A 27139-nucleotide genomic window follows, 5' to 3' on the forward strand; every position below is an offset into this window, starting at 1 on the left:
GCCACAGGCTCTGGAGGCAGGCGGGGCGGGAGCCCGAGGCAGCCAATGGGCAGCACGGGCCCCGGCCCGCCCGTCCACCCCCGACTCGGCCCCCTGCCAGCTCGGGCTGCAGCCAGGCCTTCCCTTCCTGCTGCCTGGCAGGGCGGACCTGGCCCTGTGCCAGCCTCAGCACGTGGAGACACAGCACCAATCCTCTGACAGAGAGCCCGGTGTTATCTAACTTTGCAAAGGGAAGTTCTCCCCCAGGCTGGGAGCCAGGACCGGGCCTGCCAGGTGAGAGCAGTGAGCATGCACTACACGCTCCGGCCCACTGGGCAGAGGCGCCCTGGAGGCTGGGCCCCGCGGAGAGCAGGGCCTGCCGAGGAAACCAGCCCGGGCTGGGCCCCGAGACCCCGGCAGCAGGCAGCTCAGCACAAGGATGTACTGTGTGGGCACTCACAGGCACATGAGTGGGCGTCACGCACCTACCTGTGGGCTTGTGAGTCTCGAGGGGTTGTTGGCATGTTTTGATGCTGGTCCATATGCTATGCATGCACACGTGCCCTCCCAGGCATACGGTGTGCATGTGGCATGCGTCATTGGGGCTTTACACCATCTGCAGAGCCTGAAGCCTGCTCTTCTAAGGGGAGTGACAAACCTGCAGCCTGGGGTTCCTTTGGTCTTCGGGGACGGGGAGAAGAGGCAGGTGCCTAGCGGACAGGTGCTGGAGGGCAGGCAGAGCAGGCACCACTGAAGGGGGACAGCTCTGTCAACCGGGCTCAGGCTTGTCCTGGGCGAGGTCCTGCTTCCCAGCCTGTGTCCCAGCCTGTGTCCCAGCCTGTGTCCCAGCCTGGGGAGCTTGGTGGCTATTGGCTGTTTGCTGTAGTCCCCTCCCTGGCCCTCTCACCAGGACACTGGCCTCGGAGATCCCCAGGCCACTTAACTTGAACGTGTGGTTGAAGCCAAAGTTCTGTATGTCGCCCTCCACAAAGATCAACACCTGCCTTGGCCGGCTGGGGCTGGGGGTGGGGTGGGGGAGGGGGCATTGGCTCCACCTCTCCACGCAGTGATGTGGCATCTAGAACAAGCTGCTGGGTCTCAGTTCCAAAACCACTGAATGTTGCGACCTCCAAGGTTCCTTTCAGCTCTGGTTCTGTCTCTGATGCTCCAGGTTGGAGGCAGTAAGCATTTGGGTCCTGCACCACAGCTGATTTCTATGTAGTCTTTCCCCGCTTTCTAAAATTCCATTTTGCACAAACAGCAAATACTTCAGGACGCCCTCTAGCCTCTCCTCTTCCCAACAGCCCCAGCTTATCCTCCAATTACCCACTTTGCCACCCTAATAGTCCTCCCCAAACCATGTTCTTTTCCCAAATTAATTAAAAATTAATTTCAAGTTTTGAATACAAAAAACAGTATATGGCTCAAAGCTCAAAACTTTTGATAAAGGTATACTTGTTATTTTTGGCTGCGTTGGGTTTTTTTTCTGTTGCTGAGGCTTTCTCTAGTTGCAGCGCGTGGGCTTCTCATTGCGGTGGCTTCTCTTGTTACAGAGCACGGGCTCTAGGCGCACGGGCTTCAGTAGTTGCAGCACAAGGGCTCAGTAGCTGTGGCTCGTGGGCTTTAGAGCACAGGCTCAGTAGTTGTGTTGCACGGGCTTAGTTGCTCTGCGGCATGTGGGATCTTCCCGGACCAGGGCTCGAACCCCTGTCCCCTGCATTGGCAGGCGGATTCCTAACCAGTGTGCCACCAGGGAAGTCCCTGATAAAGGTATACTTCAGAAATGTCATTTCTATCCATGTCCCTCCTCCTCGTTCCCCTTCCTCATAACTGATTTCTTATTTATCCTTCCAGTGCCCTTTGCCTCTGTGAAACTGGGGGCCCTGGCAGTGGGGGACAGCAAAGGTGCGGAGGACCTGGCGCGCAGGCTGTCCTAAGTTGACCTGTGGCTCGCAGGCTGGGGCTGAGGCTGGGCCAGTGCATTAACCATTCCTTGGCCCCAAAACACTTTTGTGTTCGAGACTGGCTTACCCCAAAGGTGGAGTGGGCAGGCGCCCACAGAGCACGATTTCAGAGGCAACAGGAGGTCCCCAATGTGTCTCAAATACACCCACCTGCCGCATGACATTTCATTCTCGGAGATTTGTTCCTGTCAGACCCCTTCCAACGTATGAACGTACGAAGGCTCTAAGACTCTGACTGATTGCTCACTGCATACCTGGCACCAGCCTAGACCTTGTAAGGAATTCAAAGCTAAATAACAGACCTGGCCAGGCAAGTCCCTCGCCTTAGGGAATTTTCATGCCACTGAAAGTCAGCCCACGTGGCACCCCGCACTCTGCAGCTAGGGTGTCCAGCTGGCAGCATCACCTATGGCTCATACAGGGGCCACATCAGCAGGACGCTGGGTCAAGCGGCTGGGGAGGGCAGAGATAGGGAGAGGGGCGGCCACAAACAAGCCTGGAGACATCCGGAGGGGCCCGCATGGCAGGCATGTTGGGATTGCCTGTACTCCTTGGGTTTCCTGCCTCAGAGGTCTAATGTCTGCTGTAGATGGCTCCCCTGGTGGGGGCTATATGCGGATGCAGTTTCCGGCAGAGGCCTCTGGGGCTTTCTCTAGAGAGATGCAGAGCTGCCCCCATCTCCACCTCTGCCTGTCACCCCACCTGTCAGAAGCAGCTTCCTCAGAGGCAGAGAGGAGGAGCTGCGGCGCCACGGGAGTGGTGGTGCTCATGGCAGCCCCTAATCACAGGACCAAAGACCAGAAATGGGCCCACATTCAATAACTGCGGGCTTCTCAAGCCAACCTGGCACCTTGATGAATGAAACCATTGACCGTAAATATCTAGGATACACTGGGGCGTGGAGATGCACGTGTGAAATACACTTCAGAGAAAAGAAAAGGTGCAGAACAGTAAGTACACATGGCTTACAATGATCCAACCATCTTCTTAAGGCTCAAATCCAGGTTCACCTCCTCCAGGAAGCCCTCCCCAGCTCCCCAGCTTGGATGAGTTGCCTTCCATGGCACCTGGCATCTCCCACCACGGTGCCTGTCACATCATCCTACACTCTTCCATGCAGAGCCATCTCCCCTGGCAGACTGGATTCAAGGAAGGCCACGTTTTGTCTGTAATCTTGTATCCCCAGGATCTGATATGGGGCAAGTGCTCAGTTAGTGCTTACCAGCCTGAGCTAAAAGAGAACTAGAAGAGAATTTAGGGGAATTTATGAGAATTTAAGAGTTTAGTCCATTAGGTTCACTGAAGTACTGCTTATCTTTTTCTTTGATTTTCCAAGTTTAAGGGAGGTCCTGACGCAGGTTTACAATCTCTTCAGCCTGAGGATGGGTCTGCATTTTCTTCTGGGAGCTGGGCCTTGCCATGCCCCTCTGGTTTTTCACGGTGCAGCCAGGGTTGCGAAGAACCCTGGAACGTCAGCGCTGAAGGGAACCTTGCCGATCACCCAGTTCCCAGTGTTCTGGATCTATTTTGTCTCCTTTCTGAGGGTCCTTGGAACCTTCACTGAACCTCTGTGGGCCAAGATGTGGACACCAAATGTACAGGTTGCTATGGAGACAGACTTGCGGCATCCATCATGCCTGGCGCACAGAAGGTGCTCAATCAAGTCGGCTGCTCCTGTTACTCATCTGGTCATTTATCAAGTATTTGAGCCCCTACCGCGTAGCCGGCCCAAATGATTCCCTGTCCCGAGAGAATTCACAGGCCTTGGACCTCTGTTCCTGGGGTCACTGCATACTGTAGTATGAAGTTGTCTGGCGAGAGCTTACTCTTAAACGTGTGCAGCCCCTCCCATCAGGACCCCCTCCATCACTGTCACCGCACACAATCCAAGAGATTTGAAAAGGTGCCTCCAGGGACTTCCCTGGTGGTCCAGCGGTTAAGACTCTAGGCTTCCACAGCAGGGGGCGCGGGTTCGATCCCTGGTTGGGGAACTAAGATCCCGCATGCCACGCAGCCAAAAAAAAAAAAAAAAAAAAGTGTCTCTAGCAGATACAAGTGTCCCTGATTGAAAATCCCTGATCTAATATGCTCTCTTTTAAGGAGGAGGAAGCTGGGCCCATGTGACTTGGATCTCCCTCAGGCCCAGAGGAGTCCAAGTTGCAGTTGGGATCACATTCCAAAGCATGTCATAGCCCCCTACCTTTCTGGAAAAGCCATACCCAGAAAGGGCACAGAGACAGCCCTCTGGAACCCAGGACAGTGCACACAGTAAAAGCAGGGAAGTGTGGGTACAGGTGGAAAGCCCCACACGGAAGGCCATGAGCCCCCTGACCACCGGGGCCACCTGTGCAGAGCACAACTTGTCCCTGCCAGTGAGGCACGGCGTGAGCTGGGGTCAGCTGGGCTGCCCTGTTTACACAAGGACACAGACCTTCTGCCCCTCACCCCTCGGAATGTCTGCCTTGGGGCATGCCCTGCGCCAGCCAGCTCTGCCCCATGAGTAAAGAGAGGCCCAGGTCCCTGGGCACAAGTGCCGGGAAGCAAGGAACAGGAGCAACACCTCAGGGACAGAGGTCAAAGTGCACACGTTTATTTTCTAGAACAAAGGCTAAAAGAAGGAAGTTTCTTTCATTTTATTTTAAGAAGGACAAAAATTGTTATTAAAACATCTACATTATTATCAAGATACTAGACCTTATGAATATTTAATATTAAAGTGTGGTATTCTTAAATTTTTTAATACACAGACATTTTTAAAGGACCATTAAATTTATCACTGCCCAGCTGAGAAACGCAGCATCCCTCTTTGCCCCATCCCAAAGGGACACTCACATCAAGGGTGCCTGTCCCCCCTCACCATATTTGCCGTGATGTCTTGTCCCTGCCTGCCGCCATGGGGCACAGGCCCGATCCAACTCTCTGAGCCTCTCCGAGTCACAAGTGAAATAATCACACTCATCATTCGAAGTGTGCTGTGCCACGCCTCTACTTCCTACTCCCCGCCTGCCCCTCGCTTTCTTCCAAGCCTGCGGGGGAGCCAGCTCTGGCCAAGCCAGGGAGCACCACATCCCAAGGCCCCTGCAGGGATAACAGGATGGAGAAGAAAAATCTGGATTCTAATCCTATTCTTTTGGGTGGGAGACAAAAACCAATCCTTTTCCTTCCCCGAGCACTCGTGCTCTCTCCCCACTAGGCTGGGGTGGTCTGGACGCCATCAGGCGGAGCTGGGCCCAGGCAGGGGCCGCTTCTGCCCCCGCTGCCCATATCACCTCTGACCCCTCGCTCCAGTCCCTCAGTCCTTGCAAATGGCATGATGACCCTGAAAGTCCCTCCTCATTATGCCAGGATGGCTGCATTTTCCGGCCAAATTCTTTATCTTTAGCCCTCATTAGAAGTGATTCCTTGGATACCACACACATATGTAATATTATATAGAGCGATATATTTAATACCTGTGTATATATGCATCACGGGGGCGACATATATACACACTAAAAACAAGGCTGGTGACGACAGACTGCAACAGCACGGATCAGGGAAAACAAGTGTCATCAACATTCACGGCCACAGGCCCCACCTTGGGTCTCTCCTCCCCTCCAGCCACACCACCAGCACCCAAACTCCGCAGTGCTGGCCTGCTGGGGGAAGGGGCAGGGAGAGGAAAGGATGCATGCCACAATTATCAGGAAAAGGTTGGGCAGTGGCAGCGAGAAGAACAGGGTTCTCTGCGGCCCAGGGTGCCCGCCATCATCTCAACGCACACTCGAAATGCTTCTTTAAGGAGAAATAAAGGTATTCCATTCTCTCTGTCTCACCCTCCCACCAACTCCAGCCTCGATCCCCAGCTCCTTCCGGGGGGCCCCACCCCTTGTGCCAATGGTGTGGGGTGTTCTGGAATGTCTAGGGAACCAGGGGAGGCTGGGTCTGCCCACAAGGGGTGGGATGGAGAGGAGGGGGTGCACGCAGACACGTCAGACGACAGGGATGGGAGAGGGCTGGGGGGGGCAGGGGTTGGGGGTCAACTGGGGTCCCAGGCAGCTGGCAGGGTCGGGACCAGGGAGGGGCTGGGATGGATGGTCCTAATTGTATGTCTGGGTCTAGGGGAGAAAGGGAAAGGACTCTTCTGAGTCCCCAAGAAAGAGGGGCTGGGTCCGATCCTGGAGTAGCCCGTGCTGCCCACGGTCAAGTCTCCCTTCTCTCCATGTCCCCTGACCGCCCACCCTCCCAATCCCCCCAGTACCTCGTGCAGAACCTGAGCCCACGGGTGCCCTGCCAGGTACCACCTCTCCGGGAGCGGCCGTGGGGAAGTGACCTTTGCTGCTATACTCCTTAGGACCATCCTCAGAGGGGACTGTCCCTCTACAGGGCGCTGACACAACCAACCCCTGGGCGGTGCTGCCGGGATCCCAGCTGATTCAGAGACTGTCACATCCCTGCCAAGAGCCTGGAGGCTCCAGCTGATAACTGGCCCTGAGTCTTGTGACCGCAGTTTGCATTCGAGCTCTACCGTGCTGTGGGCTGGAGATGCTGGGTAGAGAACTCCTTCCTTCTAGGCCTGTTTTTCTATCTGCAAAATGGGGGTCTGGGCTGGGTCATCTCTGAAGCCTCTGACGACCTACAATCTACATTCAGCGGCCCACAAAGGAGAGGGGCTGGGCTGGTGGTCTCACCAGAGAGCCACGCTCCTTGGTCAGGCTCCAGAGATCATGTAGCCCAGCCCCTCCCACTCTTCCAACCAGAGGGGAAACTGAGGCCCCAGAGGGTAAGTGACTTGTACAGTATCCCCAGTCCAACCTGGGGCTGCATTTTAAAGCTGGGTGGGGCCTCCTGCCCTCTGTTCTATCCTGATCTGCCCCCAGGGGAGGTGGGGAGGGGTGAGGGTGGGGCAGGGGGAAGGACCCTTCTGCTGCAGATTCAAGTGGGGACCCCACGCTCCCCAGCCCTGAGCGCTGGGCCCCCTTTAGGAGTAGACGGAAGTTAAAGCTGTAGGCTGAAGCTGGAGGGGTCAACCAGGCCCCTCCCTCCGCAACCAGGAGAGCCGGGGTGGGGGAGGGGAGGACCTGCCCAGGGCTTCAGCAGGATGAGGACCCTGGGACCGAGTGGGGCTGCAGCTCGTGCACCTGGGTATGCACTGGGGCAGTGGGGGCAGAGAGGATGGCTGGGGGCCCCAGCCCCAGCCCTGGCCTGCCCCGGCCCTCCTATCAGGCGCTCCGTGCCCACCCCTGCCCCCGATCCTAGGACTTCACCCACGGCCAGGAGCTGGTCTACTCCCCAGTGACGGAGGCAGCAGCAGGGGCTTCTGGGGCGGCACCAGTGGCATTCCCGTCCTCCTGCAGCAGGAAGTTGTATTTTCCAAAGTCGTCATCCCGTGGGCACAGAAGCATGTCCTTGCGGGCCTTGGCCAGCTTCTGCTTCAGCACCTCGCGCCGGTCCAGCCACTCGTTGAGCTCCTCCTGCCCGTGAGCGCAGCGGCACTTGTCCCCGTCCGGGCAGGCCTTGCCCTTCTGGAGCCTGTGGGCGGCAGGAGGCTCACTGCCCGAGCCCTGTGCCCTTTCCTCCACGGGCTGCCGGACATGGGGGCGGCCACTCCGCCTCCCCCGACAAGCCTCTCCCCATGCAGCATCAGGCCCGGGGAAAGCGGGCGTGGCCTGGCCTTCCCGAGGATCTGATGCCCGGCTGCAGGGGACGGGTCCCCACCTCCAACGCCACTCCGCCCCACTCCTGGGTCCTCACACCCAGGAGCAGCTGTCTTTCTGGACATCCCCACCCCGCCTTATGCCACCTCCAGGCCAAGTGGAGCCAGAGCTGGCCGTGGCCTCCGCCTTTTCAGGCCACCCCACAGCCCGCCCGGCCCTGCCCTCCCGGGGGCACCTTTCGCAGAGCCGGAACTCGCCCATGGGGAAGCGGTAGGCCCAGCCACTAGCGTCGCTGTCAGACGTGAAGACCTTCTCCTTGTGCTTCTCAGACTGGATGTGCTGCTGCCACTGCTTCTTGCTGTTGCTGTTCTTGCCGCAGAGCCAGCAGTGGTAACCCATCTGGGGACACAGCCACCGTGGGCGCCTGCTCCTCCCACCTGTGCCGGGACCACTTCCCCCAGGGAGGCTGAGCCCCTCCGCACAGCCGCTCCAGGTCAGGCTCGGACCAGGGCCCCCAGGGGATGGGGTGTTACCATGATGTCGGCGTAGTCCGTGGGCATCTGGATCTGCTTCTCCCCCTCCCGAGAGCTGATGGGCGTCCCTTCCCCCGGCTTCCCTGGGTTGTGCTTCTTCAGCCACATGTCATAGGTCTGTTGCATGTCCAGGACTGGTGGGCAATAGGGGATGCAGGGCCTGGTGAGAGGGGATTCTCCCTCTACTCTGTCCCACGACCCCTGTGGGACCCCTGCTGCTGGGCTGCCCGGTCAACTGGAGACCCAGAGAGGGCTCAGCCCGGTGCAGCCGGAGTGGGGCCCGGGTGGCCAAGCGAGGCTCAGCAGGTGCGCTTGGGCCTGCCGACGAGGCGGGTGTCCGGGTCAGCCCCGCCCTGCCCACTCACTCTTGTTCTCCTTCATGAACGTCCACATGTCCCTCTCCTCCGGGCTGTGCGCGAAGGAACAGTTCCCCACGTACTGGCACTTGCGGCCGTTCTGCGCATGGATGCAGAGCTGCAGGGCAGGCATGGGGAGACCCTGCTGAGTCCCGCCGGACTGTGTCACTGCCCCGCCAGCGGGCAAGCCCTCCTGGGGCCCCACGGCCCCATATCCGAGGTCCCGCTGCCACCCTGCATCCCACCCTGGCGCTCACATCGTATTGCTGTGGGAAGTTGCGAATGGACGGCAGCGGCCTCACCGACACCCACTTCCTCTTGGCCTTGGACATCACCAGGAGGACCCGCCGCTCCTTGGTCCAGCTGCAGGATAGAGCGGGCTGTGTGACCTCCACAGAGAGCCCGGCTTCCTCGCCTGTGGTGCTTAGGTGGTCCCCACCCTGCCCGTGCCCCCGCCCGGCACCTGGCTCACCAGTGCCGGGCCTTGGCGCTGCAGTACTTGAGGTCCTTGTCAGGCTCCACCACCTGCCCGTTCCTCCAGCACTGGCCACACACAAACTTCATCTGCAGGTCAAAGGTGCTAGGCCCATGGGTCCGCGGGGCACCCTGCGGAGGAGAAGCGCTGATGAAGCCGCAGGCACCAGGCTGAGGCCCCGGGGTCTGATATGCAGGTGGCCTCCGGGAGCATCAGGGCCACCTGGAGCCTTGTGGGCTGGTCCATTACCACTCGGTGGTGGGAAGCGACCCCCTAACTCCAGGCCTATGGCCTCTCAGGGTGGGAGCCAGGCCTGGGACTCCTGATGGAGCGCTCTCTGCCGTAACTGGCTATCTCCCACGGGCCTGCTTGCTGGAGCTGCTGGCGTGTCCCTGGGCACAGCATTCGACCTCACATCTCCCTGCTTTTGCACATGCTGTTCCCTCCGCCAGGAATGCCCTTCTCCATTCTTCATCAGGCTTGTTCTGAAAACTTTCAAAACCCAGCTCAGGCACTACCTCCTTCAGGAAGCTTTCCCTGAAGCTCTCCTAGGTGGCAGCTGCCCATCCTATGGGCCCCCATAGTACCTGAATTACCTTATGTTGACTGACTCATCTAGTTATGAGGGCCAGGCCTGGTGGAGAGCAGAGCCTAGAAGGTGGGATGCACCCGCAGAGGGTGGGGATGGAGGAGGCTGCCTCAGGTGGTGGGACAGACATCTGGGCAGCCCTGGACTCTCGAAGACCCCACCATGTTCACTCCCCGTCCTCTGCCTCAGCCCTTCCTCTGCAGGCAGGAGGGCCTGCTCTTCTGCACCCCTGCCTGGGAAAGGGGGGGGGGTGAGAGGCAGAAAAAGTGCCCACCCAGCCTTGTCTCCTGCCACCTGCAACCCCCTCGCCCAGCTGTGCTGGCCACCCTGCTGTCCCTCCTGCTAGCTAGAGCCTTCCCATCCTCCCTGGAGCCTTAGATGTGGAGTTACCCCTCCGCTCTTCCTCCTCTGACACAGGAGTACCTGTGTCCTCGGCACTGCCTAGCCCAGGGCCTCCCCTGAGCAGCAGGGGGCTCTCACTTTGTTGGGTGCCGATTGACCCCTGGCTGGGAGACTTGCGGCCTGGCTCAGCCCCAGGATAATACACATCCAGACAACAAAGTAAAATCCTGCCTCTGTAACTGGGACACGGTCTGGCTAAAGCAGACAGGAGGCTTATCCGTGTCACTATAGACTTCTAGATGTTCCACCGATTCTCACAGAAGCGTAAGAAGGCCCATTTCACGGGTGAGGTAAGTGGGGTCCGGAGGGGTGCTGTGGTTTAGCCACTGCTCTAGGGAATAGCCATGCCGGTCCACTGAGCTTCCTTTTCACAACTGCACAGACTCGACAGCCCTGGGGGCGGTAGGGGTCATTCCCATTTGACTGAGCAGAAGCAGAGGCTCAGAGAGGTTACTAACCCCGCCACGGGTAAGTGGCCCGAGGATAGGGACCTGGTGCGAGGCAGGGGCTCATGCTTTTCTGTAGGACGGCACAGCTGCACCATGGGCACCAGGCATGAGCAGCTTCTACCCTGGCACCCTGTCCTTGGCCTCACACGGCCACGGGCCCCACCCTCTGACGGCAAGCAAGCAAGATGCCTCATGCCTGGGCCACAGCCAGGTCCGGCACAGAAGTCCCATTCCTGAGCCAGGCCTGACAGTGGCATCTTGGGTGGGCAGGATGCAGGGGGGTCAGGGGGATAGGAGGTGGTGAAGACTCAGTGTTCTCTCTTTAGCAGATGACGCTGCAGGTCCAGCCTGAGCCCCACACTGCTTCCCAGCCAGGCTCCTGGCCAGGAGCAAAAATAAACCATGTGGTGGTTGGGGAAGAGGACTGAACAGGAGAGGGGCAGAGGACAGGAGCAACTAGGAAGAGGGGAGAAGAAAAAGGACCAGGAACGAAGTGGGTAGGGAGACAGGGGGAAGGCCAAGGGGGCCGGGCAGCCCTGTCTGCCAGACTCGCCCAGGCCTACCCCACCGGCCAGCCTGCGCTGCTCCCTGGCTCACTGCCACACCCAGGCAGGCCTCAAGAGGGACCAGAGGCCCAGGCTTCTCCCAAGGTGGCCAGTGCGTGGGCCTGGCATGGTGAGGGCGTCATCCCTCGTGTGTGGATGGCGAGAGGCCTCACCTCACATTCACTGTCTCCTGGGCCCTGAGACCACCCTTCCATTCCCACTGTCACCTAAAGTTACAGGGATCCCCACCTCCTGGGGAGGGTGTGAGGATCAGGGACGACGGGGGCCCCGTGCAGAGCAGGGACTCGGCAAGCTGTAGCCAGCTCCTGTGAGCCTCACACCCGCCCCAGGAGGGGGCAGGCAGGGTTATGATCCCCATTTCACATGAGGAACCCTAGGGGTGATGGGGATGGTGCAGGTGGGGAGGGAGCTGAGCGAGCTCTAGACAAGCTGTCAGAGAACCCGGGATCTCCGCTCCGTGCGCGCCGGGCAAGTCTCTAGCGTGTTCTGAGCCTCAGTCTTCCCGCCTGCAAACGCTACTGCGCCCCAGCTCACGTCCTCAGGACCAGGGTGAGGATCCAGAGGGGTGGGAGGTGATACAAGCAGTGATGGAAAAGGTTGAGGAATACCAGGACATTTACATGGTCTCCAAGGACCTCCCTGGAAGATATTCATTAATTACAAAGGAGGAAAGGGTAACTTCATAGTAGAGAAAGCTTTACTGTGGAGGCACCTTTAATCAAGTTACCAAGGTATCGCTGGTGAAGGGACAGATGGAGATGACTGTGCCTGCCCCATCAGACAATCCCAAAGGGATGGGCCTTTTACAAAACAACTGCCTCTTCAAAAATGCCAATGTCACGAAAGACAAAGAAAGACTGAGGAACTGCTCTAGATTAAAGGCGATTAAAGACACTACAAATGAATGCAGTGTGTTGCTGGGATTTGGGGAGGATTCACAAAATCTGAATAATAGCACACCATGATTTGGATAAGTCCACCAATGTGAATTTTGTGATGTTGATAACTGTACTGTGGTTATTATGTAAGAAAGTGTCCTTATATTTACTTACTTATTTATTTATTTTTTGGCCATGTGGGATCTTTGTTCCCCGACCGGGGATCGAACCTGCGCACCCTGCATTGGAAGCGTGGTGTCTTAACCACTGGACGGTCAGGGAAGTCCTTATTTTTACACTAAAGTTTTTAGGGGTAATGGGGCATCATGTCTACAACTTACTCCCTAGTGGTTCAGAAAAGTATATTTCTGTAAATAAATGTGTATGTGTGTACGTACACACGCATACACACAGGACAAAGTGAGTGTGGAAAGCAGTAAAATGTTAACATCTGGGGAATCCAGAAAAAGGTATACACAAATTCTTCATACTCTCCTACAATTTCCTGGTGAATAAATTATGTCCAGGTAAAGGGATGGGGGATGGCCCTCGTGGGGGCTGACCTCACCCCCGCGGCCAGCCCGGGGTCTTACCAAGCTGCTGCTGGCCTTCCCTGCGTGTGCCTCCACCTGCTGCCAGTATTTCTTGGATTCCTGGACAATGTCTTCGTGGGTCATGCCTGGTGAGGGGGGAGCAGACACAGCGTCCCTGGAGCTCAGTGAGGAGAAAGGCAGGGGGTCTGCAAGGTGCTGGTGCCACCCCAGGCCCAGGGAGGAGCCCCACTCCCCAGTTAGGCCGCGGAAAGATGAGGGGAACAGGGAAACCACTCATCCTGTCTGGACCTGTTGGTTCATCTGCAGTTGGGAACAGAGGCCTGCTCCAGGCTCACACAGAGAATAAAATGCAGGAGCAAGATGTGGGCTCGGCAGCATGGCAGGGGCCTCTCCGCACCCACGCCAGTGGCCCTGTCCCTCGGGCCAGCTGCTCAGCCCCCTCCCTTGGCCTCCGCCTCCCTCAGTGGGGCCTCAAGCCTGACCCCTGCTTGGCAGCCTCTAGCGTGCTGGTTCTTAAGGCTCTGTGCCCGGCCCGGCCCGGCCCGGCTCCCCAGATCACCGAGGGGCCAGGGCCCTTCACTGCCAGTCGGCAAAGGGCAAATACCCAAACCTTGTGGCCCAGACCCTCCCAATCTGACTGTGGACACTGCGCCCACCTCTTCCATGAGGCCCACCCTCCTCCCGACCCCTTACGGCCTTCTAGTCCCTCTTCCAGAGCTGATTTAGTTTCGGCCTGTCCTATGGTTACTGCTGCCCCGTGGCCACTCGCCATCAGGGGCTTACTCTGGGCCAGGCATGTGCTTGACATCCATCCTCTTGCTGATGGATGTACCTCTAGCCCAGGGCTCTCCCATGACCTTGCAGACCCCCCCACGTGGCTGCCTGCTCAACCTCTCCACTTGAAGTCCAACAGGCAGCTCAGACTCCCCACGTCCCACACGAGCCCTGATGTGATCCCCCCAACCTGTTCCTCCTGCAGCCTCCCCTCCTCAGAACACGGCAACCCCACTGCGGTCCACCAGATGCCGTCCTTCGTCTCATACTTCATATCTGGTCCATCAGCTCCCGTTGGCTCCACCATCAAAACACACCCAGAATCTCATCACTTCTACCACTTCCACCCGCTGCCACCCTGACTTGAGCCACACCCTCCCAGGTCTCCCTCCATCTGCCCTTGGCCCCTGACTTCTCCACGCAGCAGCCAGAGCAACTTCTTCAAGACACCGATCAGGTCATACAACTCCACCTACTCAACCCCTACCCCCAAACCCTGCACACCGTATTTATTTATTTTTTTTGCGGTACATGGGCCTCTCCCGTTGTGGAGCACAGGCTCCGGATGCGCAGGCTCAGCGGCCACAGCTCACGGGCCCAGCCGCTCCGCAGCACGTGGGATCCTCCCGGACCGGGGCACGAACCCGTGTCCCCCGCATCGGCAGGCGGACTCTCAACCACTGCACCACCAGGGAAGCCCTGCACACCGTATTTAGAACAACCCCAACTATTTCTATGTACCATCTAGAGGTTTTTTCACACTCAGGTCCCTGCCAACCTCTTAGGCCTCATCTCTGACACGCCCCCCTGCCCCCCAGGGGTAAGCTGCTCTGCCCTCACATCCCCACATACAGAAGGACATCCTTCCTTCTGTACCAAGCTTGCTGCTGCCTCAGGGCCTCCAGTCTTGCTGTTCCCTCTGCCTGGAATGCTCTCCCTGCCCTTCCTTGCTCAAATGTCACCTCCTCTGAGAGGCCTTCCCAGACTATCTTATCCCAAATGCCCCCTCCCCGAGTCCCTCTCCATCCTATTGCTTGCTTTACTTTCTTCACAGAACTGATGCACATCTGAAATTCTATCACCCTATTTCATCAGCTCGAAGAAGACAACGATTGTTAGACACGCCATTATTTTATGTTACACACACACACAACAATGCCGCTAGGCAGACGATGACAGGCGTGGGGCACAGTGTGCACCCCAGAGCAGATGGACGTAGGGCCTGGTACCTCCCCGTCAGACTGTCTGCCTTGCCCTCGCGTACACACACCAGGGCCCCGACTCGTTTTTGCTCAAGCCCCTGACAGTGCAGGTGCTCAGGGAGTCCCATTAGGTGAGCAAGAAAGCGAGCCGCTTTCCACCTCCTCATTCCTGAGGCCGAGCTGACATCACCCCCTCACAGAGGACCAGTGGAGGCTCAGTGAGGGGCCGCTGATGACCAGATCCCCCAGGTGGCCCGCGGGGCTCTGCCTCCCTGCCCTTCTCCCCACGTGTCCCCGTGGCAGTGCCACACAGGGAGAAACCCAGGGTCTTCTGGGCCCGCAAGCTCCCTGATGCAGAGCCTGCGCATCCTGTGACGTCCAGGAAGCACCGGCTCCTCTGCAGCCCCACAGCCCGGCACTGCCCTCCTCTGAACTGTGCAGCCCCTCGCCCTCACCTGAGTACTGCTGCAGCAGCCAGACTTTGAGCTCTATGAAGCTGTGGGCGAAGTGGCAGCTGTCCTCCCGCAGGCAGCCGTAGCGCACCTCGTGGCGGCACACGTCGAACTGGAAGTGCTCCTGGAACTGGCGGACCTTGGAGTACTTGAGGGAGGTGGAGCGGACGATGTGCACCAGGCACCTGGCGGGCGGGATGGGGGGCGCACAATGCAGTCCGCATGCCGCCCATTCCCGGTCGGGGCCCCCTCCCCAGGGTCAGTGGCGTTCACCCACGGAAGGGGCTCCTCCGTGGGTGCCTCCGCCTATTAACTGCTGGCACAGGAGGGAAGAGGTGGGGGTCCTACGCTCAGGCAGTTCTGGTTTGGGCCTCAGCTGTGTGCCCCTCTCCTGGCCTCGACCTGCGGACAGCTCAAAGCCGCAGCTGCCAGCAGGAGGAGGGCACCAGACCCCACCTGCTGCGAGGCTGGGAGAAGGGGGCATCTCTCTCAGGTTCCCCAGCTCGATGCTCCAGAGCTGGTCCTGCACCCGGAGGAATAATAATTGAGTTATCTCCTCTGGGCTGGGAATTGTAATTACCTTCATAGCAACCCTAGGAGACTGGGATCATCATTCACTTTATGGATGAGGAAACCAAGGGTCACAGTGGCCAGAGGACATAAAACAGACCATTGTCCAAGCTGGGATTTGGACCCAACTCTGTCTGACCTCAGGGCCGGGGCTCCATCAGCCATGCTGGGGCACAGCCAAGGGGAGTCAGAGGGAGCGCAGGTGGGTGCTGGAGCCCACCCAGCCCCTCCCACTCCCTGTCCAACACCCATGCCGGGACAGTGGAGGGTGCTGGATGGGAGTCAGGGATGTGGCTCCCACCTGCCGGCGGAGTAAGCTGCTTCCAAGCCTCAGCTTTCTCATCTGTTCCTCAGAGACACTCTTCCCCATGGGACTGCCGAGATCATTAAAATACCCAACAGAATGCTTGGAATATAGAAGATGCTCAATAAATGTGGTTCTGTCCTTTCCAGGTGGATGCTGGACCTGAGTCCCAAATCCTACCCCTTGCCTTGACATCCTAGGCCCACCCTCTGCTCCCCAGGGGGACTCTGCACCCGCCCCACCCCAGGCCTGGCCACGGGTCCGGCTGTGGGTCCCACTCACTTGTTGTTATAGAAGCTATGCTTGGCGGCCAGGTTGGAGCAGACAGACGGAGAGTCCTTCGTGCCTTTGCTGATGATCCGGGGTTTACTGTCAAAGCAGATCTGCCCAGGGAGGGGGTGGGCTGGGATCCAGCACGGCCACCCAGGAGGGACAGGGTCCCTGCAAGCCCTGCCCTGCGTCAGGGGAGTGAGGACGGGAATCCCAGGGTCTGTGGTCCCCACCTCTCTGATCCCACCACTCCAAACGCCTGGGGCAGGGGTTACTCCATATCTCTGAGTCTCAGTTTCCTCAACTGTAACCTGGGGAAAACCACACCTGCTCTGTCCCACAGCTTCACTGTGAAGCTGGAAAAAGATCTAATATAACTTCAGGTCCTTTGTAAAGTATAGGCAGCCACCAGGCTGTGGGCTGTGATCCCCTAAAGGGAGAGGGCAGCCCACCTGCTCTAAGAGTCGGAGGGAAGCGCCGGCTGTGTGATGGATGGGGGCTGGCCAAGCAGCACCAAACCCTGCCAGCAACCTGGACCCAGCACCCTCACTTCATGGAGATGGACCTGACACCGTCCCTGCCCTCATCACACTATGCCTGGGTGGGGAGGCAGGGGGCCAGCAGCGTCTTCCGAGACAGCTTTGGGGAGGAAATGAACAGCTTGGTGGGGCTGCTGGGATCAGAGCTGAGCCTCAGAGGGTCCAAGACGTAGACACACAGGGAGGGCACCCCACGGAGAGGGCACAGCGTGGACACAGGCAGGGAAGTGGGCGGAAAGGTGCAGTGGGCACTGAAGCCAGCACAGCTGGACGAGGGGGCATGGGGCGGGTCGGGATGAGCTCCTAGAGCACCTGAGTCTGGCCTACGACGGCAGGAAGCAAAGAGCAGATGTGGTTACTTCTCTTTCTGGCCTCAGTTTCCAGCTCCGAACAATGAGGGGACTGGATAGGATCTGGGCTCTAGCGCGATGTGAGCATATGGGTCTAACTTTCTGAAACTCCCAGGACCTGTGGATTCTAAGGTCAGGCCTCCAAAACCCGTGGGTCCCAGGGCCGAGAGTCCACAGTGGAGCCTGCGGGAGCCCCTCCGCAGCCCCGTCTGTGAATCGACCGTGGAGGGGCCGGTACCTCACAGAGGAACGTGAAGATGCCCTGGTGCTCCTTGAGGAGCTTGGCGATGGTGAGGCTGCCGCGCTTGACGCCCCCCAGCGGGTCGAAGAGCAGGTCGCGGTTGAGGGTGCCCTTCCGCTCCTCCGTCCACACGTCGATCTCCTCCTGATGGTAGGCGAAGGTGCAGTTATCCCCGTACTTACAGTCCTGCTTGTTAATCATGTCTGCAAAGAGGCAACAGGACACACGTTCCGCCAGGCGGGATGGCAGCCCACAGCACCCCCGGTGGGGCCTGCGGAGCAGGAAGGCTTGGCAGGGGTGGAGCGGCGGAGCTCAGGGAAAGCGCTTCCCAGGCCAGGCCCTTCTTTGTTCTACACTTGGGTGTGGGGGCCAGATCTGCACCTTCCCGTGCAAAGCATGGCGGTCGCCGTGGCTCCACCACCCCACAAGGCTGCCTGGTATGGGTCAGGCAAGACGACAGGTGGGAAAAGGGCTTTGTAGACATATACAAGCCGTTTTATCATTATTATTATTATTCTGCACCAGGAAAATATACCACTGGTTCAGGAAGGCATGGGCCTTGGGGTCCAGCAGACTTGGGCTGGGATCCCGTTATTCCTGAGCCTTAGCTGTCTGTCCATAAACAGAGAACACGGTTGTTGTGTGGATTAAGTGAAACAATAAATAAAACTCCTGGGGGCCAGGGAGCAGGGAAGGCAGCAGGTTTATAATTCAGAGACCCGCCATTTCCTGGGGGTGGGAACTGTTTTTCTTTCTTTTTCTCCCTCCCTCACCCTCTTTCTAAGTCTGCCCCATTCCAGCCCCCTGCCAAGCTTGCAGGCACACGAGGACAAGCAGGCCGGATGGCCAGGTGACCTTACAGACTGCTCTGCACTGCGACCAGCTCCACACCCAGTGGGGAGGTCTGCAGGGAAGGGCTTCCCAAGATCCAGGTGCTGCTTGAAGGAGGAGCAGAGGATGACCAAGTTCAAAGGGCACAGCATGTGCAAAGGAGTCAGGGTTCAGCGTATCTGGGGAATGCTTAGGGCAGACGGGGACTTGTAGGCCTCGTAGAATTGGGACTCCATCCACGCTGGCCAGGGCATGGCTGGCGGGGGCCTGCGAGCTCAGAAATGACAAGTCTTTAAGATCCACCTGGGCAGACAAAGAGCTGATCCAGAAAGCCTGGGTGGGCTACTGCCACGGGCTGGGTCGGGGGACAAAGGCGGAGCCTGGAGCGGACTCCCAAAGTCTCCTTCCTCACCCAGAGCTGTCATGAGGATGTGTGATGGTGGGTACAGAAGGGCGACACTATAGAACACTTAACAGTATCAAGACTGTTTATGTCCTGCTGTGCAGACTGCACCGAGATGCTTGGTTGGGGAGTAGAAGAAAGCAAATGAGGTACCTGCCAAATGTCCACTAAATGTCAACCAAATGACATGAGCCAGAAGTGAGGAAAATGACAACAACCTATTAAATTTTAAAAGCTAGTATTTATCAAGCCCTCACTGTGGGCCAGTCCCCAGTGATTTACATGGATTCTCTCTCCATATCCTTCCAACAGCCCTTTGGGACCCTGCAGTGTAACAGAAACTAGCTCTCCGTGAACCACCTGAGCCTTGCACCCGGGAGCGCATTCTGCTGGTGAGGCCCCAGCTTGAGCGTAACATCCAAACACTCCCACCTGTCTGTGGAGCTGGTCAGGGCAGGAGCTGCTCGATCTGAGATGGGACTCCCTCCTTCATGGACCACACCTGTCTGTCTACCTGTCTGCCTGTGATGAGAAGCAGAGCTGCGGCCGGGCGTGAGAAGCTGGGCCTGGGCCGTGCCACCTGCCCCTGCTGCAGCCCACCCACCTTTGCACAGGTAGTAGGAGCCCACGAAGCTGGTCTTGGTTGGCCGGGGCCGGATCCGCTTCCAGGTCTGGTCCTCGGAGCTCCGGAGGCGGCCGAGCAGGATGTCCCGCTTGCACTTGTGCTCAAGGCCCTCACGGTAGGTGTAGTCGCCCGCCCTGGGGCCTGTGGGGGCAGGGAGGACAGGGACTGGTTCCGGAAGCAGAACTGAAGGGTGACAGCCAACGGGCCCGAGCAATGGGGACTGGCCGCCCTGCTGCCTAAAAGCCCGCCTCCTTCCCCTGGGCCTCCCGCCAGCTCCTGCCATCTCTTCCCTGCCATATGCTCCCTGGGGACAGGGGGCTTGGGCAGAGGGGAGCCCCTTTTCAGCACCCACCCCCTTTCCACCACCACCCCGACTCTATAGTGAGCCTGACCACTTCAGTGTTTCTTTAGAACAAATGATGAAGACAGTGCCTGGCAGAGAGCAGGCTCTGTCCCTGTCTTTTCCTGCCCCGGAAAAGCGCTGCCAGACTCAGCCTCCTTCCCCTGCTCCTGTACCTCTTCCCTGGTGCTCTCAAATCTTCTGACCAAAGGCCTCCTCTCCCCAACAATGGGGTGGGGGGGTCTCTCCAAAGAGACCAAGAGGACCAAGGTCCCTTGTGGGGACCCACGTGACGTGGCTGGGCCAGCACCAGGTGTGCAGCGGCTCTGCTTCCCCAGCACAGGGGGCAGCGAGCAGTGGGCGTGCGGATCGGGGAGGCTGGTGTGGTCTGCAAGGAAGAAACTTCCTCACGGGCATAGCCACCCAGCGAGACGGCGCTCTGCTGCCCATCCGCACGGGGCCGCGGGCTTTGGCAGGACGGCTCTGTCAGGGGTGACATGCGTGTGACATGCGTGTCCTGTCAACGTCAGCACCTCTGAGAGGGAGAACTCTAGACTGGTAAGATCTGTAACCCTGAGATACCAAGAGAATATTCTAAAATGTCGGAACTATGGGATTCTGGCAAATGAAATACTGCAAGTCTTAGAGTCTAGAATTCTGAAATTCTGGGACTTCCCTGGTGGCGCAGTGGTTAAGAATCCGTCTGCCAATGCGGGGGACACAGGTTCGAGCCCTGGTCCGGGAGGATCCCACATGTCGCGAAGCAACTAAGCCCGTGCGCCACAACTACTGAGCCTGCGCGCTAGAGCCCGTGAGCCACAACTACTGAGCCCACAAGCCTACAGCCCGTGCTCCGCAACAAGAGAAGCCACCGCAATGAGAAGCCCGCGCACCACAATGAAGAGTAGCCCCCGCTCTCTGCAACTAGATAAAGCCCGCGCACAGCAACAAAGACCCAACGCAGCCAAAAAAAATAAATTCGAAAAAAAAAAAAAGATGATTCTAGAATTCTGAAATTCTAGGTGTGCTGAAAAGTGTCTACCAACACTGGGCATCTACTTTGAATTGCTCCTACAGTCTCCCTTGGATTTGAGGGCTGGAAGCCTAGGAAGTACATTTCCCAGACTCCTCTGCCCTCTGCGTTCTAGGCAAGGTTTGAATTCACCCAGCAAGAGGTGGACGGAGAGGATGTGCACAGAGGTGCAGGCCGCCTTTCCTCGGCAGATGTGTTTTCGCAGCAGCCAGCTGGACCCTGTCTTCCTCAGCCTCTGGGCTGTGGGGTGGCCGTGATGCTGGCCAGCAATCCCGGCAGCCCCCTGGGCTCTGTGTGAGAGCGGCGGACCCTGGCTTCTGGGCTTCAGCTTGTGGAGAAGTAGCCCAAAGGCCCGGTGGAATCTCTGGGCTTCCACTCCTCTAGGCTTTCTGGCAGTTTTCAAAGTCGCCGCCTCCCACATGACATCCCTGTCTGCTCGGAGTAGCTGGTGGGGCTTCTGTCTTCCCATGCTTATCTCTGACTGGTACACTGGGATTCTGTCATTCTGGGATTCTACACTCCTGAGATTCCCAGCATCTCTGGGCAGAGGGGTGGAGTATGAAGGTGTGACCTTACCTGTTTTGGGGTAGCAGAGCTGGCACGCCTGCTTGAACTCGTGGGTGGCAGCCAAGGGGTTCTTGATGAGCAAGGCGGTGTTGGGCATGGAAGGCTCTGGCTGTGACAGGGGGAGGTTGGCCATTTGGGGCGCTGGACGATGGCCGGTGCCACCAGAACCAGCCTGGGCACCAGAGGCTGGGGGGCACTGTGACATCCCCCAATCCCACCCAAGAGCAGAACTGCAGCCCAGGACCCTCCCTCTTCCTCCACCCTCCCAGCTGGGCAGCCCCTTGTAACATGATCCAAGAATCCAGCAGGATTAGATCAGCCTAGTGGCGATGCACGGGTGACAGTGACCTTGGCCCAGAATCTTTCCTTGAGTTAAAACCCAACATGAAAGTGGAGAAGCAGGAGTGGCCCTGATTGGGGCCTAAGCACAGGCCCTCCCCCACTCCCATCCTTTCTCCGAAGCCCCCAAGGCATCAACAGATGGGGAAGACGGCAAAACTCAGAGAGGTTAGGTGGCTTCCCCAGGGCCACACAGCTAGTGTCTAGGCCAAGGCCAGAGTACAGGCCGCCTAAGCCCTGGTCAAGCGCTCTCCTCAACTCAAACCTGGCTGAGTCCTGAGACCGCGGATGTTACTGACCCTGGAGAGGTTACTTAACTCCTCTGAGCCTTGATGTCCGATTTGGCCAGACAAGGGCGGGTGGTACCCTCTGCTCACCCTCCCAGCACATGGCTGGGCCAGGAAGGATTTGGAAGGGCTGGGAAGAGACCATCTCTGGCCAGTCCGCTCTTGGCCTCCTTGGGGGATGCAGCACCTTATCCCACGCTGAGGGCTCACCCCTGACTCTGGAGACCACAACCACTTCCCCTCCGTCCCCCGGAGAGCACGAGGTACCTGCGCACCGATTCTCACCGAGTCACTCACCGAGGGGGCTGGTCTCTGAGTACCGCTCAGGGGACGATGGTCCTGGGAGTCGGCTTCCTCTGGGCAAGAAGACACAGGGGTCACCTGCCCTGCTCTGAAGGGCAGAAGGACCCTCCGAGGACTTTCTCTTCCGTATTTCTAACTAGGAGAAGCCATCCAGGCCACACATCCTCTCCCATTTGGGCCACCGCCCGGGGACAGAGAAATGTCTCAGCCTGGGCGTGTCCACCCTGTGCTTACACCTTCTGCACCCCCATAGCCCCCGGGAGAAAGCCCGAGCTCCTCAGCTTGGCTCGCGGGTCCGGTGAGACTAGCCTCAGGCCTTCAAGGCCCCCAACCCACTCCCCCTCCGGCCAGCTCCTCTGCTCATCCGCCAGGCCCTCTATTGCTAGGCCTGTGTCGCACTGCTTCCTCTGCCAGCACATGACCCTGCTCAGCTATCACCTCCTCCAGGAAGTCTCTGTGAAGCCCATCTGTGCCCCCTGCAGCCCCACGCACCCCACTCGGCAGTGAGCGCCCTGAGCGAGGTCCGACTGTCGGAAGGCCGACCCTGCAGAGGCCCAGGCGGGTCTGTTTCCTCACGGGGTCCCTAGGCCAGAGCGGTGCTGGAGGGGCCCACGACCTGGCACCCCCTCCCCCAGCCTCAGGACCATCCGCGCACCCATCTGGTGAACCCAGGGCCCTGGAAGGCTGGGTGAAGAGCACCACACTGCGAGCCTGGAATCCTGGACTACCCCAGCCCTGCTCTTTGACCTTGAACAAGACACGCAGCCCCTCAGGCCTCAGCCCCGTGCTGTGCTGAGCACTGCAGGAGACACAAAGCCGGAAGACGTGGCCCCAGACCACGAGGCAGAACAAGAGTTATAGTCCCAACTGCACAGGGGGTGGGGGTGAGCGTGCCCCTCCAGGCCTCACCCATGAAGGAGCTGGGCTTGTCCAGGGAGCCACGGGTCGACCCGAAGCTGTCGAGGGTGTCCAGTCGGGTCTCTGAGTACGGCAGCAGGTCCAGGGAGTCCAGCGCCGAGCCTGGCGGGTCGAGGGCATCCAGCACCGAGGCAGCCAGCTTCTTGGAGGGGTCCATGACGAGGCCGAAGGAGGCAGGGGGCAGTGGGCTGGAGACGGGGATGGAGCCGCCCACCACAGGTGGCAGCAGCGGGGTCCCGCCGGGGAACACGGGTATCAGCTGGGGCAACTCGCTGGGCACGCCGCTGCCAGGCAGGCCGCCCTGCACCAGAGACTGCAAGGTGGGAACAGAGGGAGGAGTGGGAGGGGCTGGAGAACGCGAGTGCCCAGGCTTGGGCAGGCCCAGGTGAGGCTCCCCACCTCACCTCGCCCCGCCCACCTCGCCCCCCCCGCCCCCGCCTGGTGGCCTCAGTCCCCACCTGTCCCACAGGTGGAGCCACAGGGATCTTTACAGTCCCTTCTGGACCCACGTTCTGCACTTTTGTGTTTCTATCCAGAGCGAGTCCCTCCCCTACCCCCGAGGCCTCAGTTTCTGCAACTGCGACGTGAGATGGGGCCTTCCCTCCCCCTGACACAGGACGTGAGGATGGATGTGATGGGGTCCCGGCGGGGAGAAGGGTTCTGGGAAGAGGAGGGGGCAGCACGGCTCACCAGCGAGTCCAGGAGGGTGTCCAGCTCCGGACCGAAGACGTCCCCATCGGAGAAGTCATCCAGACTCTCGGTGCCGGGGAGGGCCCCGCTGCTGCTGTCCAGGGGGGCCAGCAGGTCCAGAACGTGAGGGAAGAGGGGCATGGGGGGTGGGGAGGGGAGGGGGGCCGGGGAGCCTCGCAGGTCCATGTAGCAGTCTGTGGATGGGGGTGGGCTCAGTAGCTGCAGGGGGTCCTGCTTGGTGGGAGTTGGGGGTGGTGTCCTAGGGCCTGAGGTCCGCCTCCAACACCTTCCCCCCTTTCCCTGGCTTCCGCCAGGAGCCCTGCCTGCCCTGCTGGCCTGACCCCATCGGGGGAGGCTAGGCCGTAGCGAAGGGAGGCCCCATGGGGTGGGAGAGGGGCCTTTTCGTTCTGCAGTGTTCCTCTGATGGGCCTGGTCAGTGCCTGAATAGTCCACCTCTGGGGTATGCAATGCCCTCTCTCAAGGACACTTTTAAAATGTGACCCCTCCTGGAAGCCAGTGAGGAAGAGAAAGGGAGAGGAGGACTTGGGGAAAGGTGGACTCCCGGCAGGGGGTAGGGCCACTGCTACCCCACTGAGGCAGCCCCTCACCCTCCCAGGCTGGAGGGACGCTCTCCCCGCCCTGCAGGGGAGTCTGTTTTCCTGAACCCACTATTCTTTCATGTTTCAGGTAGTCCCCAGGGCAGGGAGCCCCCAGGAGCCCTGTCTACAGGGCCGGGGATGGCAGGTGCTTGACCCATCTGACCTCCCGGGGTCTTGGCAGGGAGGGGCTGAGCTCTCCCCAGGGCCCATCTCCACCCCGTCCCCTCAGGTCAGGGACACTACCTGTTTCGATGTCATCTATGGACCCCAATCCATTGGAAGATCCCTGTGGAGAAGAGGACAGGGCAGGTCAGACAGACACAGGCTGGGAAGGCCACGGTGCCCGGCCCTCAAGGCCCCTCCCCAAGTGACTACTGCTGATGCTAATTAACCAGGGGGCTGGATGGGCACAGGCCAGAGGCAGGGGGAGTGGGTCAGACAAGCCTCGCATCTGCCCCTTGCCGGAATGCCCTCAGGGGAAGGGATATAACCTCTGAGCTCCGTTTCCTCACCCGTCAAGGGAGGTGTTGTACAGAGCCCTCCACGCATGTTCCAGGCAGGGAGAGTTCGCAGCTCAAAGCTGCAAGTGCCGCTCCTGGATCACCAGGGTCCCCTCCCCCAGTTACAGCCCCAGGCTGAGCCAGCCCAGGTGGGATCCCACTGCCACCCGTGGACCTTCTGTTGGAGGGAAAGCTGGGCCCAAGCTCGCCCTATGGCCTTGCCAAGCTCCTCATCCCCTCTGGGCCCATTTCCTTATCTGTAAAGTGAGGATGATACAGTCATCCACCTCCTTCTACTGTAAAAAGGATGAGATCGGGACTTCCCTGGTGGCACAGTGGTTAAGAATCCGCCTGCCAATGCAGGGGACATGGGTTCGAGCCCTGGTCCAGGAAGACCCCACGTGCCGCAGAGCAACTAGGCCCGTGCGCCACAACTACTGAGCCCACGTGCCACAACTACTGAAGCCCGTGCGCCTAGAGCCCGTGCTCCACAACAAAGAGAAGCCACCGCAATGAGAAGCCCGTGCACTGCACCAAGGAGTAGCCCCTGCTCGCCGCAACTAGAGAAAGCCCGCGCACAGCAACGAAGACTCAACACAGCCATAAATAAATAAATAATTCTTTTAAAAAAAGGATGAGATCACTTGACATTTGTACAGAGCTTAGAACTGTGCCTGACACACAGGAAGTGCTGTGTTTGTTAAACGTGTAGCATCGAATTTTAAATCCAAGCCACCAGGAGGCTGGCCTGGGTGAACTAGTGTTCTCGTTCACCGGCCTCCACATTTGGCCCGAGTGGACTCGCCTGGCTCGTGTCTAGCTCTGGGTTGTGGCGTGCACTTCCCCACCTGCCTGCATGCCTTTGTGCGAGCTGCTCCCTCCTCTCCACCTGCCCCAATCCTGCCAGCCTGGCTCTGTGACATCCAAGGTGAGACTGAAGCCAAGGCTGCCTCAGGCTCTGTCTGGTTCTAGAACTCACAGCCCTCCTTTTTTTTTTCTTTTTTTTTGCGGTACGCGGGCCTCTCACTGGTGTGGCCTCTCCCGTTGCGGAGCACAGGCTCCAGACACGCAGGCTCAGCAGCCATGGCTCACGGGCCCAGCCGCTCCGCGGCATGTGGGATCTTCCCGGACCGGGGCACGAACCCGTGTCCCCGGCATTGGCAGGCAGACCCACTGCCACGCACGGCACCATCTGTGGTCCCCTGGCTGCAGACTCCGTGGACACCGAGGGTTGGCCCTTGTGGAGCTGGGCATTCCACCCACATCTGCTGTGGCCCTTTGGCCATGGTCATTTAGTCATTCAACAAAGATCTTCCGAGCACCTGCTGTACGTGCCCAGTGCCACTCTGCTTGCTGTGATGAGCAGCTGACACACTACGCACCCCCTCGCTGCCCGCAAGGACCGGCAGGCAGGCTCCCTGTCCCTGGTCCCGGAAGAGACCTGTGAGCTGGCTGGAGGGAAGGGGTGCGAGGACTGGCCTTGCCTCGGGCACCACCGCCCTTATCCCATCCGCACAACCACCCTGGGAACCGGGCACAACTGTCATCTCCCTTGTACAGAGGGGACCTAAGGCTAGGACATGACGTCATTTCCTCTAGGTCACGCCATCAGTGAGAGGACCCCCAAGTCTCCGCTCTCAAGTGAGCTCACTACGGAGCCAAGGGGATGGGTGTGCACACATCGTCTGGCGCATGAGGAGACGATGGTGAGGACAGAGAGGGACGTTGGAAGCAGACCATAGAGTGGCCTGAATGTCAGGCTACAGTATCCGGATGTGATTAATAACAGTACTTTTAAACAGATACTTTATTATTATTATTTATTTATTTATTTTTTGCTGTACGCGGGCCTCTCACTGTTGTGGCCTCTCCCGTTGCGGAGCACAGGCTCCGGACACACAGGCTCAGCGGCCATGGCTCACGGGCCCAGCTGCTCCGCGGCATGTGGGATCTTCCCGGACCGGGGCACGAACCCGTGTCCCCTGCATCGGCAGGCGGACTCCCAACCACTGCGCCACCAGGGAAGCCCAGATACTTTATTATTTATTTGTTTATTTATTCGGCTGCACTGTGCGGCTTGTTGGATCTTAGTTCCCCAGCCAGGGGTTGAACCCGGGCAGTGAAAGCGTGCAGAGTCTTAACCACTGGACCAGCAGGGAAGTCCCTCAGATATTTTAATTTACAACCACTGAGGGTTTCTAAGCTGGGGAGAGCCCCACGAGGCCAGGCTGTCGGAGTTCATCCAGCAGCAGTGTTGGGGGACAGGAGGAAGAGTCCAGACAGTCCAGACACTCCCCCAGAAGGGGAGGCCAGCCACGACCTGGAAGAGTGGGATGTGACCTGAACCAGGGCAGTCACTGTGGGAAGAGAAGGAAGGAACGGGGATACCCCATAACGTACCCAGCCAGGGTCCCCCCAGAGTTGCCCTATAATGCACAATCGTGCCACTATCAGCAGAAAACAAAAGGGAGCCCTAGTTTCTCTGGCTCCAGGAATGAGGCAGGAGCCCGAGATCTGGGAACTCTGGATAGGATCTGCCTGGATGACTCCCTGCCTCCCCAGCACCACTGGCAGGAGGGAAGAGGAGCCCTGCACAGCCCCCTCCAGCCATGCTGGCTTCC

At 58.9% G+C, this 27139-nt stretch overlaps 1 protein-coding gene across 1 annotated transcript in view; it reads right to left on the reverse strand.

The window, feature by feature from the left end:
• Positions 1-4511: 4511 nt before the first annotated feature.
• Positions 4512-27139, reverse strand: part of ZC3H7B (zinc finger CCCH-type containing 7B) — a 53612-nt gene continuing 30984 nt past the window's right edge. Inside the window, exons 8-23 of the mRNA XM_030855837.2 lie at positions 24262-24304; positions 23420-23613; positions 22721-23042; positions 21806-21864; positions 20892-20991; positions 18922-19083; positions 17081-17286; positions 15966-16066; positions 14813-14994; positions 12421-12506; positions 8941-9074; positions 8726-8831; positions 8478-8586; positions 8113-8246; positions 7815-7978; positions 4512-7454 (exon numbers count right to left, since the gene is read on the reverse strand). Of these exons, the coding sequence (XP_030711697.1) occupies positions 7208-7454; positions 7815-7978; positions 8113-8246; positions 8478-8586; positions 8726-8831; positions 8941-9074; positions 12421-12506; positions 14813-14994; positions 15966-16066; positions 17081-17286; positions 18922-19083; positions 20892-20991; positions 21806-21864; positions 22721-23042; positions 23420-23613; positions 24262-24304 (2349 nt within the window). The 3' untranslated portion in view covers positions 4512-7207. The remainder of the gene's footprint in view (positions 7455-7814; positions 7979-8112; positions 8247-8477; positions 8587-8725; positions 8832-8940; positions 9075-12420; positions 12507-14812; positions 14995-15965; positions 16067-17080; positions 17287-18921; positions 19084-20891; positions 20992-21805; positions 21865-22720; positions 23043-23419; positions 23614-24261; positions 24305-27139) is intronic.

The sequence above is a fragment of the Globicephala melas genome, chromosome 10 (genome assembly GCF_963455315.2).
Source record: "Globicephala melas chromosome 10, mGloMel1.2, whole genome shotgun sequence".
Lineage (NCBI taxonomy): Eukaryota > Metazoa > Chordata > Mammalia > Artiodactyla > Delphinidae > Globicephala > Globicephala melas.